We start from the raw sequence: 12,287 nt of genomic DNA, 5'->3' as shown, positions 1-12,287 counted from the left end.
CACCGGGGAACAGCCCCTCCACCCATTGGATCACCCGAGGCCTCATTTCCGCCGGCTCCCTCAGGCCTGAAGCCTCAAGGTCCTTTAGAAATTGCTCCGCCATGGACTTGCGAGGAACTGGAGCTCTGCGGAGCTGGGCGGAAAGTGGCAGCAGACAGTGGCAGGATCTGTGCGCGGTGACCGAGAGATCACGTGGAGATTTATTGGCCCAGCCTTAGCGAATAATTGAAGAACTGACTCACACATTTGTAGGTGATGGGTCCCAAACAAGTCAGATAGCACAGATGGCCTCTCTCACACTATTTAGCAAATATACAGAAACATGTGAAACAGGGCTGTCTGGGTTTGGGCATCTCTGACCCTCTTTCATTCCACCCCACGTGCACTCCCGCGCCCAGCCTTTCCAGACCAGCATTCTGAGCCCCTTCGGCACCCAGCAGGCGAAAGCTGGGCAGTGCAAACCACGGATTGGAAAAGGAGGAGGCGCCAATAATAAAACTCCAATAAAACCTGAAATCCCCGTGCACTTTGAACTACTTCAAAAACAGAGAGGCGAAGCCATGGGGAGATGGGGAGAAAAAGAGGACCTGGTGGTTGTTTTTTAATAATAATTAAGTGTTTTCAGTATTACAGGGGTTTAATTCTATTTTAACTTTTGTCAATTTGTATTTATATGTTTTAATCTTGTAAACTGCTTTGAGTCCCAGCATTGGGGAAAAGGTGGAATGTAAATATTATATTAATAATAATACGTAATTATGATATTTATTTGTATCCCGCCTTTCGCCCAATACTGGGCCTCAAAGTAGTAAGGCATGCTTTGAGATGGACTTATTTATTTAAAATGATTTTTAGGCTGCATTCAAGAATGGAACCCCTCTCAAGGCAGTGTGCAAGATAAACACCAATGTAAAACTCTGCAAAACGCAAAAGACAAATGTGTCCTTCGCAGTGGCGTCGTGGCCGGTTTCGACACACAGGTGCTCATCATAACAGCCCCCAAAGCCACCAAGGAGAGTCCGAAAGTGTGGATCCATATCAACAAACCACTTCTAGCGCTTTTCATCTCCACCACGAGCAGCGGATGGGTCTTCAGTGCTCATATCAGACCAGGCCACCCCAGAATACTTTGCAATACAACAGGGAACAACAACATGCTACTGTAAGCTCAAACAGAACAGGGGTTTTTGAGCGGGGAGGCAGATGACGACAGTGGCCAGGTTCAGCCACCCATACCAGGAGGAACTCCAGAGAACTGCCTGGGAGACATGTATAACTTTGTAAATAAACGCACTTCAGAGCATAATCCTATGCAGTCTCCAAGGCAGGGCCAGCCCAACACCTTTTTGCTGCCTGAGGCGAAAGACAAGACAGCATCTCAACTCCTAGACCATGTACAGAAGCTGACTGGACTGACAATTAATCTTACTTCAATGCTGGCGATTGGATAGCATCTTCCACCACACAATCACAGTTTAGTGCAATTTAGGATGTGGGTCTATTTCTTCCATGGAAGAAATATATATGGGAGAACCAAACCACTAGGAAAGGGATTAGACCTTTTGTAACTGGAGAAAAAAGCAGAGGCAAGCAGGAGGTCTCTGGCTAGCAACAATGACGAGGGGCTTTTATCTTTGCTGCTGATGCTGCATTTACTAAACACGTCGTTTTGTAAACACACATAGTTACGATAAACCCTGCTATTTCAATTTGTAATTTCTAGCTGGTTTTGAGTCCAGCACAACCGCAATCCCTCTACCACAAGCCTGGATTCACTAGTTCACGTTGTCCAGGCAACAAGGCGACCTCCAGCTGGCCAGGTGCAAACCAGGCCAAAACCCGATATCCACTTTCCTAGGTGTAAGCCCCATTGAACTTGTTTTTGAGCACACATGCAATGGACTGCACTCTACGCCTTTGGTCCCTAGCCAGAATGCATGGAGTGGGGCTAGTTTCCCATAGGTGAGCGGAAAGGGTTCTACACATGCTCAGAAGCACTCTTATCTCTATAATTACTAGCGATATGAAGGCCCGGAAAAAACCAAGAAAAATTCGGGGGGAAACTATTCCCCCCCCCTCGTTTTTTTCTGAAGCGTCTTTTGGTTTTTTTCCAAAAAATTGGAAAAAAAATAAGAAAAAACGGATTACGGCATGTTTTATTTTAACATGATGAATAAAATGTTTAAGACAAGGTGTTCAGATATTTACTTCTCCAAATGATTTCTAAAAACTGGACAGTATCAGATTATTACAATGTTTGTGCACCAAGGACAAGCAAGTCCTAGGTTGCAAACTCAGGCCCACACTAGAGGCCTTCAAGAGGCAGCTGGACAGCCCTCTGTCAGGGATGCTTTAGGGTGGACTCCTGCATTGAGCAGGGGGTTGGACTAGATGGCCTTTTGGGCCCCTTCCAACCTTGCTATTCTATGATTCTATGAGACTACAACTCTCAAAGGCAAGAGCAAGATGTATTCCTGCATCTGTTTTACAATTGTTTTACATTGATTTTTTTGCCTGCTCCTCATAAACTGGCAGAACCAAAGAGGTTCGTAACAGTTCGGGAGCTCGTAGCTCCATTTGTTACAAAAGAAAAAAGTTTTTTTTAAAAAAAGTTACAAAGTAAGTTACATTTGTAATAATTGTTTGAATATGCTGTACTTTTAATATACCAAATATAATAATTTTATGCTAAACCCACTTGGACGTAATTACATTTTATGTTCCTAAAGTAACAAAGTGACTTTCAATCTTGAAAAAGTGCTAATATTGCATTATTTCAATTTTTCCGAAAATTTCCGTTCCCCCCCCCCCCCCCCCCGGAAAAAACCCGGGTTTTTTCCCCATGGAAAAACATTTCCGGAAATTTTACATCTCTAATTAATTACTTCATGTGTGCTCATGAATGAGTCGTGTCCTGACAGCAGATTCTGGGGCTAAGGTTGACGAAACATATCTTTATCCTATTATTATTATTAGTAGTAGTAGTATTAGTCGTCGTCGTCTCCTCCTCACCCTCTTTCTTCTCGTGAGGACCTCCAGGTGCCGCACCTGTTCCTCCTCTCCATCTTATCCTCACAACGACCCTGTGAGGGAGGCTAGGCTGACGCTCATTGGCCGGCCCCAGAGTCACAAGGCGAGCTTCAAGTCCCGGCCCAGCACTCCCAGCCGCTGTGCCACATGGCTTTTGTGGGCTCAAGGCACTTCAAAAAAAAAAAAGGGGGGGGCATTTCTTCAGAGGCCTTCGCCAATAAGGCCACGGCCAACAATACAACTCTATTAAAACGAGTAGGTTGCGGCTGAGGCGTTTCAGAACAAGCAACGAAGAGTCTTGCGGCACTGTCAAGCCGGCTCCTCGCACCGGGGATGCTGGGCGTCGTAGTCCTCCGCCTGGAGGGCGCGCCTGGGCCTTTCCTGCTTCGGAGCCGCCTCCGCCGAGCCCCCTCAGGGTCGGCGCCATCGAGCTCGGGCGAGGGCTTCGCGCCTTCGGCCAGGCCCAGCACCTGGCCGTTGCCCTGGCAACGGCAACATGGCGGCTTCCCAGCATGCGCCGCGCCGGGCCTCCAAAGCGCAGGCGCCGCCGCCGCCGCCATCTTGCTCGCTCGCTCGCTCGCTCGCCTGCCTGCTGTTTTGGCGGAGACCGGAGCCTCGGCCGCCGCCGCCGCCGCCGCCATGGAGACCGGTGAGGGGCAGGGGCGAATCCCACCCACCCACTCCCGCATTTGAATCGCGTCGGGGGGGGGGCGCCGCCGAGGCAGCCCCCCCCTCGATCCAGAGCAGGCCTAGGAAAGGCTTGCGGGGCATTGGGAGCCGGTCCGGGGAGGGGGGCGCTCAGAGGCCGGGAGGCCAGGCGGAGCCTCCTCTGGCTACGAGCTCCTGGGCGAGGAAAGGGGGCTGCTGTGGGGGCGGGGAGAGGGGGGCTGCAGGTGAGGTTCAGGGGGGGAGTGGGTGGGGGGGGGCTGCCCGGCTTATGACCCCAGAAGCACGGGCTGCTCCTCAATTGCCCACTCCCCCCCCCCCCCCCCCTGCTCGGTGGCTGTTTCCGGAGCGGGGCTTTCTTGGGCCTCGGAGTCCATCCCTGGCTGCTGCCCCTCGGCGCCGTCCTGGGCAGGCAGGCAGCCCGCGGGGCCTCTTGCACGGCCCCTTCCCAGCCCCCTGGCTCCCCCCAGGTGGTGCAGTTGGGCTTTGTACTGCACACGCAGGAGAACGTGAAAGCTCAGCTGCCCGTGCTGGTCCCGCAGGAGCCCTGCCCCGCCCCGCCCCTTGGCTCTGACAACCTGTCTGGGCTGAGGTGGTCTTTAATTTGGTAGGTGAGGATGGAAGTACTTTCAACAGCCTGGATGGACTAATGTGTCCTGTGGCATCTAAAATGTAACGCTGGCGTCTAAGAAATTGCACTTTTGTGATCTGACCAAGCTGGGGCTTAGGAGTTCCAGATATATTTTTCCATGTGTGTCCCAAGTAGTGTAAACACCGAGCAACAACAAGCGGTGTATTATTTGAGCCTGTGTCATGGTGCATTCCATGTGTAACTCTCTGCTTCTTTTGCTTTGTGGCATCAGAAGATACTGGAAATCGGCTCCGGTTCCAGCTGGAGCTGGAATTTGTGCAGTGCCTGGCGAACCCCAATTACCTCAACTGTAAGTACCTGGGATGGATGTGTGAGTCAAGGTTTGTTTTAGATTTATTTAACGACTTTTTCAGCCATGGGCCTCAAAATGCAGAATAGATATCACATCAGAAAATAAACCTCAACTTGTTAAAATGAGAAGCTATAAACAATCACCAAAAGCACATTAATGTGTCTTCCTAAATAAGCTCAAGTTGATATATAAAATATTTTAAAATTATTCTCCAGGATAGTAACTAACTTGAAGCTTTTACGTATTTGACTGACTTGACACAAGGCAGGTTACAGGATAACACAAAGCAGCTAATACCAAAATGGTGTTAAGACCTGGTTCACACATAATAGTAACCCATGGTTTAATTAACCATGATTTGTTGGATCATGGTTTGCTGTCTAGGATATTTTGTAGATGGGGGGGGGGGTTATAAATTGAATAAATAATAATTTCTTGTGAATCCAGGACTATGGATTAACTATTGGTTGTTAACCATGAACAACCCACAGAGAGTACCTGTGGTTTGTTGTTGTTTGATTGTGAACTGTGGGTTATTTAAACTATAGGTTGCCATTACGGGCAAATACAGAATTGTGGGTTGTTCATGAATTGTTTTGCCAGGCTTAACGGGCAGCAAGCAACACATGTCAAAAAAACACACTAACCTCTTTACATGTCAGTGTTGCAGTGCCACAGAAGCAGTTGGGATACAGGAAGGGAGTGGACAAAGGAGGAGAGAAACAAAGAACCCAGGAACTGAGAAAACAAACTATGGTTTGTTCAATTGTCTGCCGGACAAACCCTGAGTAGGGCAACTAATCATGGTTTAAATAAACCATTGGCTAGCACTACAAGCGAACCAGGCCTAAAACTGTTACAACCAGAACACTGAACTAGATGTGCACATGGGCAGTGTCTACACTACTGTTTTAAAACAGTTTATAACAGTAGGGCCCAGAATATGCTCCGTACACACTTTTCAAAACGTTTTCAAAGTGTCACATCCTGCTTGGTATAGATTTGGCCTTGGTCTGATCCAGCAAAGCAGTTCTCAATTTCTGAATTGCTCTGTAGCAGCTTCATTGGCTTGATGGATAAAATATGGGGCTAAAAATTTGTTGTGCATGTGAGCTGGGGGCCTGGACAATCTGCCTCTGTTCCCCATCTGTAAAATGGGAGTAGTGTAAACTACTCCCACAGCAATCTGTAAACAAACTAGAAAATCCACTTTAAACTGAACTGATTTTGTTTTTTCCCCAGTTCTTGCCCAGAGGGGATACTTCAAAGACAAAGCATTTGTAAACTACCTAAAATACTTGCTCTACTGGAAGGAACCAGAATATGCGAAATACTTAAAGTAAGAGTTATGTTTGTTACCATGCAGTATTAAAATTGTATTACTGTATTTCTTCGATTCTAAGACACACTTCCCCCCCCCATATAAACATCTCTAAAAACAGGGTGCGTCTTAGAATTGTGGGTGCGTTTATTATTTCTTAGAATCAAAGCGATTTTTCTGTTGGTGGTACTGAAATTAGTGTGCGTCTTACAATCGAAGAAATACGGTAATATATTGATTAATGTGTTTGGGTTCACACAACACCGCAACCCACACTCTGGCTTGTTGTGTTGTGTGAACCCACGTGTGTAGTTGGCAGAGTAAGAAGGCCCCACTGTGCAGGCGCGGATTGAGAGACCAGCTCTGGTGCCGATAACAACGATTAAAATCTTTAATCATTCTTGCCTGTGCCCACAGACAAGAATGATTAAAGATTTTAATCGTTTTTATCGGCACCAGAGCTGGTCTCTCAATCCGCGCCTTGTGTGAGCCCAGCCATTCCATAGTTTTGCAAAAGGCACATGTCTTGTATAACTTGAGGTTCTGGGTAGTTCAAGGGTTCTGCCTAGTTACAAAACAGTACCTTTTAATTGTTATGGCAGCCAATTAATATGCATGCTTATTCTCTCAATATATTAATTAGAAAGCTGGAAGCTTGATTCAGACTACATGTCCTGGTAATCTGAATTGCCATTGACTTAAATCCATACGACCTGCTTGCAGAATTCAGTATTTGCTTGTCAGCTTTTGGGTGGCTGGGGAGGGCCTTGCAAAAGGACGTCCCCTCTAATGGCCCGTGTGGCGCTTCTGTCATGAAGGTACCCTCAGTGTCTGCACATGCTAGAGCTGCTGCAGTACGAACACTTCCGCAAGGAGCTGGTGAACGCCCAGTGCGCCAAGTTCATTGACGAGCAGCAGGTCCTCCACTGGCAGCACTACTCCCGCAAACGGATGCGCCTCCAGCAGGCCCTGGCCGAGCAGCAGCCGCAGCAGCAGAACAGCACTTCGGTCAAGTGAGCCCTGCGCTGCCCCCCCGAGGCACCTCTTGCGTGGGCGGAAGGGCGCTGGGGCCTGGCCCCAGGACAGGGCGGCCCTGCCGAAGCCGCTGCGCTGGGGGAAGGCTGCCTGTGGAAGCCTGGCAACTTCCGTTTGGTGCCTTTGGGTTTTCCAGAGACTACAGAAACGGCCCCTGTCATGCGTAAGATGAAATTGCGCGAGGTTCTTGTCCCCTCCCGAGTGGAAGGGAGTAGCTGTGTTTCCCTAGAGACTCTAGCAGTGCGGTTGTTGGGGAGATCTATTGGAGTCTGTCGTGAAACAGGGGAGGCGAGGTGGTTTTCCTTATTGGGTGAGGATGGCAAGTGGAGACCCGAAGCTGGCAGAATGTCCCCGCTTCGCATTAAGTCCTTCGGAAAGAGCCGGTGGGGTGCCTCCTTCCCCTCCTCCTCCAAAAGACGCTCTCACATCTAGAAGCGATTTGACTAGAAGAGCACAAGCAAGCCCTGCTGTGTTTGCCTGCCAGATTGCGAGTTGGAAGAAGCCGCGAGCGTAACACAGGACCACTTCTTGCAGGGCCGGACAAAGACCCCTCTCTCCTTGTGGAAAGTTAGGCAAGTTCTACATTTTAAGGTGGGAGAATTGTTTCCTCCTCTTTCAGTTCAGCGGGTGGTGCTAATTTTAGGGAAACCGGCTTCCTCCAAGGCAGGCACTGCCATGTGCAGTTAGCTGAACAACGTACTTGCTCTTTGCGCACTCCAGAGGGATCTTGCCATTCCTGCTGATTTGTTAAGAGGCCCCAGACTGAATACGCAGTTTAAAGCCCCCACCTATTAAGTCTCTCTTCCTATTAAGGAGCGTTATTTTTTGTGCATTTAAGGTGTGCTCTGTTCCACGTCCTCCTCAAACCCGACACCCCTTTCCTGCAGTTTTGGGCTTAGTCTCCCCTTCTGAACTTGAAGCGTAACTGCATTTGTTCTTGGTCATTTGCCCTTCTTCCTGTTGCCTGTCTTTGATTGTAAGCTCTTTGAGGGCAAGGATTTGCCTTTGCTTATAAAACTCTGTAAAGCACCATTTAAGTTATATAAATAGTAATAAAAATAATCTTTGCTTCAGTTCAATCTAAAACGGGATACTGTCATTTCCCTTCAGTCCTTGGGAATGGCTTGGTGAACGTCCGCCAAGGGAGGCTTCAGAGACTTGGTGTTTGTCCTAAAAGTGATAGGAAGGTGGCTGATCTGAACTGATCCAAGAGAGGCTTTACAAGTCAAATCTACACACAAGTGCCATCCAAAGGTGGCACTTGTCAGTACACACCTGCCAGGCTTTTCTCTCCAGGGCGAGTGGGGACGGAAGGAGTAAAAGTGCTGCTTAAAGGCTTTGTGGTCTAATGTTGCGCCCACCTACTGCAAGGATGAAGGGTGGGGAGGGGCTGGTGCAGAGGCATGAAGCCTTCGGGAAGACTTCTGTCTTTCTAGCAGAAAGCGTAGCCCTCTATACACTTAAGGGGGCTTACTTCTGAGTCAGCCTGCATAGAATTGTGCTGTCGGGACACATGATCCGGTTCTAAGATTTTATTCAGATCGGTTGTTTTCTAAACCATGAGCCTATTTGCCGGCACTTTAAGACATAATGGGCCCCCTTCCCAGGCCTGCTGGACAGCTCCTCAGCTGGGTAGCACCATCCCGACGGAAGCAGAGCTGCTCAGTCTTCTGTGAACAGCATCCGTACAAGCTCCGCATTAAAGCATTCTTCTTCCACCAATTTCTGAAGCTGCAACAAAACGTACTGTTACGGATGTTGATAATACCACAGAAGGTCACAGCCCTTCTGTGTAGGCACATCGCTTGCTATTTTGCCACATTGCCAGCAGCAACACAGTTGGAATTTTGCACTTGCTATAGCTTTTGCAGGTTTCCAAATAAGAAATAAGAGTAATTGACTAAATATTGAAAAGCAATTCTGTTATTATAAGAGGCTGACAGCCTAACTGCATTTGTTTACTCAGAAGTCGTTCCCAGTCCCAATCACCTGGAGGTCCCTTTGAATGCAGTGGGACTTCATGCTGGGGGTGGGGTGGGGACCCTTTTCTTGGCTGGATTCCATTTTGGAGGAGCGCTTAGGAGACGTAGGCAAAAGCGGCTAGAGCTGAAAAATCCACCCCCAAATTCCATTTTTACCAATTTATCAGAGAAAATAGGGGATGTTGGAAAAATCTTCAATGGACTCAAATGAATTCAGGTTTCTTTGAATCCAACCTTGTAGGTTCTGTAGTGGACTGACTTTTCCCAAGTCATACATACTGTTGTTGTTGTTTACTTTGCATAATTTTATGCAAATTTAGTCATAGAAAAATACGTAAAATAAAGACATCAGTTGAAAATGCACATTTCTCAGCCTAAAGTATGAACATGCTCATTTTGGGGGGATTTGTGCATTTTTGCAAGTGCAAATCTGGGGAAATGGGGGGGAAAAACCACCCTGACTCCATCAATGAGCAGACACTGGAATGAAAGACACCTGACAATGCACGAAATGCAGACAGGCAGATTTCCCCCCTCAAAATTCATACATCTCTAGTAAGACTCCAAAATAAGCAAGACAAGTCTCTGCATGCTTGTCTAGACACCAACAGGTCTGAATCATTCAGCAGCACTTTCAAATAGCATCTCAAACACCAAATTAATGTCTATGCAGAAGTAAGCATGTCTGTCCACAAGCCAGAAGGATCACTGGACTTCCTCCTAGTGTTTTCAGTGCTAAGCAGGGAAACACACTTCTCCCAATCTCCAAGGTATGAATTTTCCCTACTTGGTAGAAGGAAGCCATGGGAAGAAGATGCCGCCAGGTTCCCCAATACTGGAGTAAAGGATTGGGGCAAGTCTCTCACAATCAGCTTAACTAGCTAGACTCACACAGAGAGCACCTATGTGCTTGTATTTTACTTTTCGGGGGGGGGGGGGGGAGTGGCTGGCCTTTGGGCTGAATTGGCCCAAAGCGGTTTGGCTGCTTCAGCAATGACGGTTCAATGCCAGCTGTATCAGCTGCTTTTACGGTGTTGGTTACAAAGTTCTTCTCGTAGCAACACAAAGTTCTTCTCATAGCTCAGAACCTCCAGCGTCCACGTACTGCTGTAGCATTTCATCTAGATCAGCCTTCCTCAACCTGGGGCGCTCCAGATGTGTTGGACTGCAACTCCTAGAATGCCCCAGCCAGCAGAGCTGATAGATTGCTTTGTAGACTTGCATAGAGTTTTTCAGAAACTTAAAGAGCAACGGACAAATGTTAAAAGCCCATTTTAAGAATAGGAAGGACAACTCTTGACAGTTATGGAATAAGCAGCACAGGGCACCCTGACCTCACAATGTTTGTTCCAAACCATCAAAAATGTAAACATACTTACGGTTCCATATTTAAGCAGTGTAGGTACTCCGGTTAGCTTAAGATTCTTCTTGAATTCATTGTTGGGATCTTTCCAGCTGTAGAAAATAGTAAGGTCAGCATTAATAGCTTTAAGATGGATTGGACGTGTTTGTGAAGGGTCTGAAGAAAACCATTAGGGCCAGTGTTCCCACGGAATACTGTCACGGGGTAGCGCCTTCCCCCCCTCCCAATCATGTCTTACATCTGACTGGCCACTGCGAGAGATGAGTGTGGGGTGAAAATGCATAGGTTGGATCTGACCTGGGCAAGGCATTTTTTTGTGTTTATCTGAGGACAGGAGGAGGGTAAAGGTGGTCTCCTCGCTGCCCTTCATCCTAAAGCTATCAATAAAGCACAAGCACTCGGGACACAATCCACACTATTCATTTGCTCTCCCTGCAACGCTCCACTGTCCAGGGTGGTATCTGCAAGCAGCACCTCTTCAAGCACTGCTGCATTTCAAAGAAACTCTGAACTTTTAGCCAAGTGTGTGTGTGTGTGTGTGTGTGCATGCATGCAGACTTCACACACTATACGGAGAAAACTCCAGGACAGTGACCAAGTGTTGACTGAATAAGGAGCTGCAGCCAGTTACAGCTGTACGGTGCATTTTGCAAATACACATGTCACATTAACAGTTTATAGGGTGCATATACCGGAAACCTACGAAGGGTGAAATGGCCTTTAGTCATCTACAAGGGAGCCTTTACGCTTGGGAGATGCATGCCCAGCTCAGCCCGTCCAGCTGCTGGCTTCGGAAGACAAGAAGGCAAAGTCCAGCTGATAAGTGTGGATGTGTGCAAAGAGGGAGCTCAGGACGCGGAACAAAGCACAGAGGAAGGCGAAGTCAGAGCAGGCTTTGGCGCAGCGGTTGGTGGGTTGGAGGAAGGAGCAACGCTTTGCTGCCTCCAGGTTAAGCTCAATGTGACTGTGTTTCAGCAGGTGTTATTAGGAGGCAGCCTGTGCTGTTCCCGCATGAGGTGGAGGGACACGGGGCAGTTGTGCTTTCTAGCATAAATCTCTGAAGGAACAACCCTGAAACGCGACGGCATCGTTCAGGCCCCGCAACCTCGCTCAGGCTGCAGCTACTTACTAGGCTCTCTCTCCTACTTGGCAGTAAATGAACACGGCTCCATCGGGCAGGTGTGGGAGCTCGGCCCGCACAATGGGTTCAGCTGGAATGGATAAAGAGGAATAGTTCTGACGTTAGACCCCGTGGGCAGCACAAGCCGTAACGGACCCTTAAACCAGTGCCAACCCTGCCCTGTGGAAAGGGGTGGGCAGAAAGCAGGTCTGTGGGTGCTCTGACTCCTGGCATTCCTGGCCAGATTGGCAGGAGTCTCTGGGAGGCGAAGGCCGGCCCTGCAGTGCCCCGTCCCATCTGCGAGAAGCTCTGTCGGGGCTGGCCGACCCATGGCTGCTCGGGCAAGGGCCAGCCACGAATGCCAGCCTCCTGCCTGCCACACACACCCCCCCCCACGAAAAGCCTGGTACCCTCCAGGGGTGCAGGGCGGCTGCAGCGCCCGTCATCGGTGGGGAGGGGGGTTGCGGAGGCTGCCCTGCCGCGTGGTGGCCCCGTCCCCGTCCCCCCCATAGGCCTTATTTCCTGGCCCGCGGGTGTCAGCAGCAGGCCCGTGCCTGCCCGAGGCGGCGCCCACCCTTGACGCAGTCCGGGCACCAGCTGGCGCCGCTGGCGGGGTCCTTGTCGCCGCTGAAGTAAGCGAAGACGCGGCCGCGGCCCTGGCTGCGCAGCTTCTGCCCGGCGACGCGCTCGAACTCGGCGAAGCCCCGCACCGACGCCTCTTCCCAGCCCATGGCGGAGGCGCACGAGGCCCGGGCGGAAGCAAGGGCGGAGCAAGGGCGGAAGCGGCTTCCGGGGGCGGGGCCACGCCCACCGGGCGACGGCGGCC

At 49.4% G+C, this 12,287-nt stretch overlaps 2 protein-coding genes across 2 annotated transcripts; one reads left to right on the top strand and one right to left on the bottom strand.

Moving 5' to 3' along the window:
• Positions 1-3,623: 3,623 nt before the first annotated feature.
• MED31 (mediator complex subunit 31) lies at positions 3,624-8,082 on the top strand. Its single transcript, XM_063146370.1, has 4 exons — positions 3,624-3,679; positions 4,560-4,637; positions 5,883-5,979; positions 6,780-8,082. Exons 1-4 carry the CDS (start codon positions 3,670-3,672, stop codon positions 6,976-6,978), a joined length of 384 nt encoding a protein of 127 aa, XP_063002440.1. The 5' UTR covers positions 3,624-3,669; the 3' UTR covers positions 6,979-8,082.
• A 431-nt stretch (positions 8,083-8,513) lies between these two features.
• On the bottom strand, positions 8,514-12,220 carry TXNDC17 (thioredoxin domain containing 17). Its single transcript, XM_063146468.1, has 4 exons — positions 12,036-12,220; positions 11,471-11,552; positions 10,358-10,433; positions 8,514-8,727 (listed from the first exon to the last, which is right to left on the bottom strand). Exons 1-4 carry the CDS (start codon positions 12,190-12,192, stop codon positions 8,659-8,661), a joined length of 384 nt encoding a protein of 127 aa, XP_063002538.1. The 5' UTR covers positions 12,193-12,220; the 3' UTR covers positions 8,514-8,658.
• Positions 12,221-12,287: the final 67 nt, after the last annotated feature.

This window comes from Elgaria multicarinata, chromosome 22, assembly GCF_023053635.1.
Source record: "Elgaria multicarinata webbii isolate HBS135686 ecotype San Diego chromosome 22, rElgMul1.1.pri, whole genome shotgun sequence".
In the NCBI taxonomy this organism is placed as follows: Eukaryota; Metazoa; Chordata; class Lepidosauria; order Squamata; family Anguidae; genus Elgaria; species Elgaria multicarinata.
The sequence above is the reverse complement of the archived record's forward strand: the minus strand, read 5'-3'. Positions and strand labels throughout refer to the sequence as shown.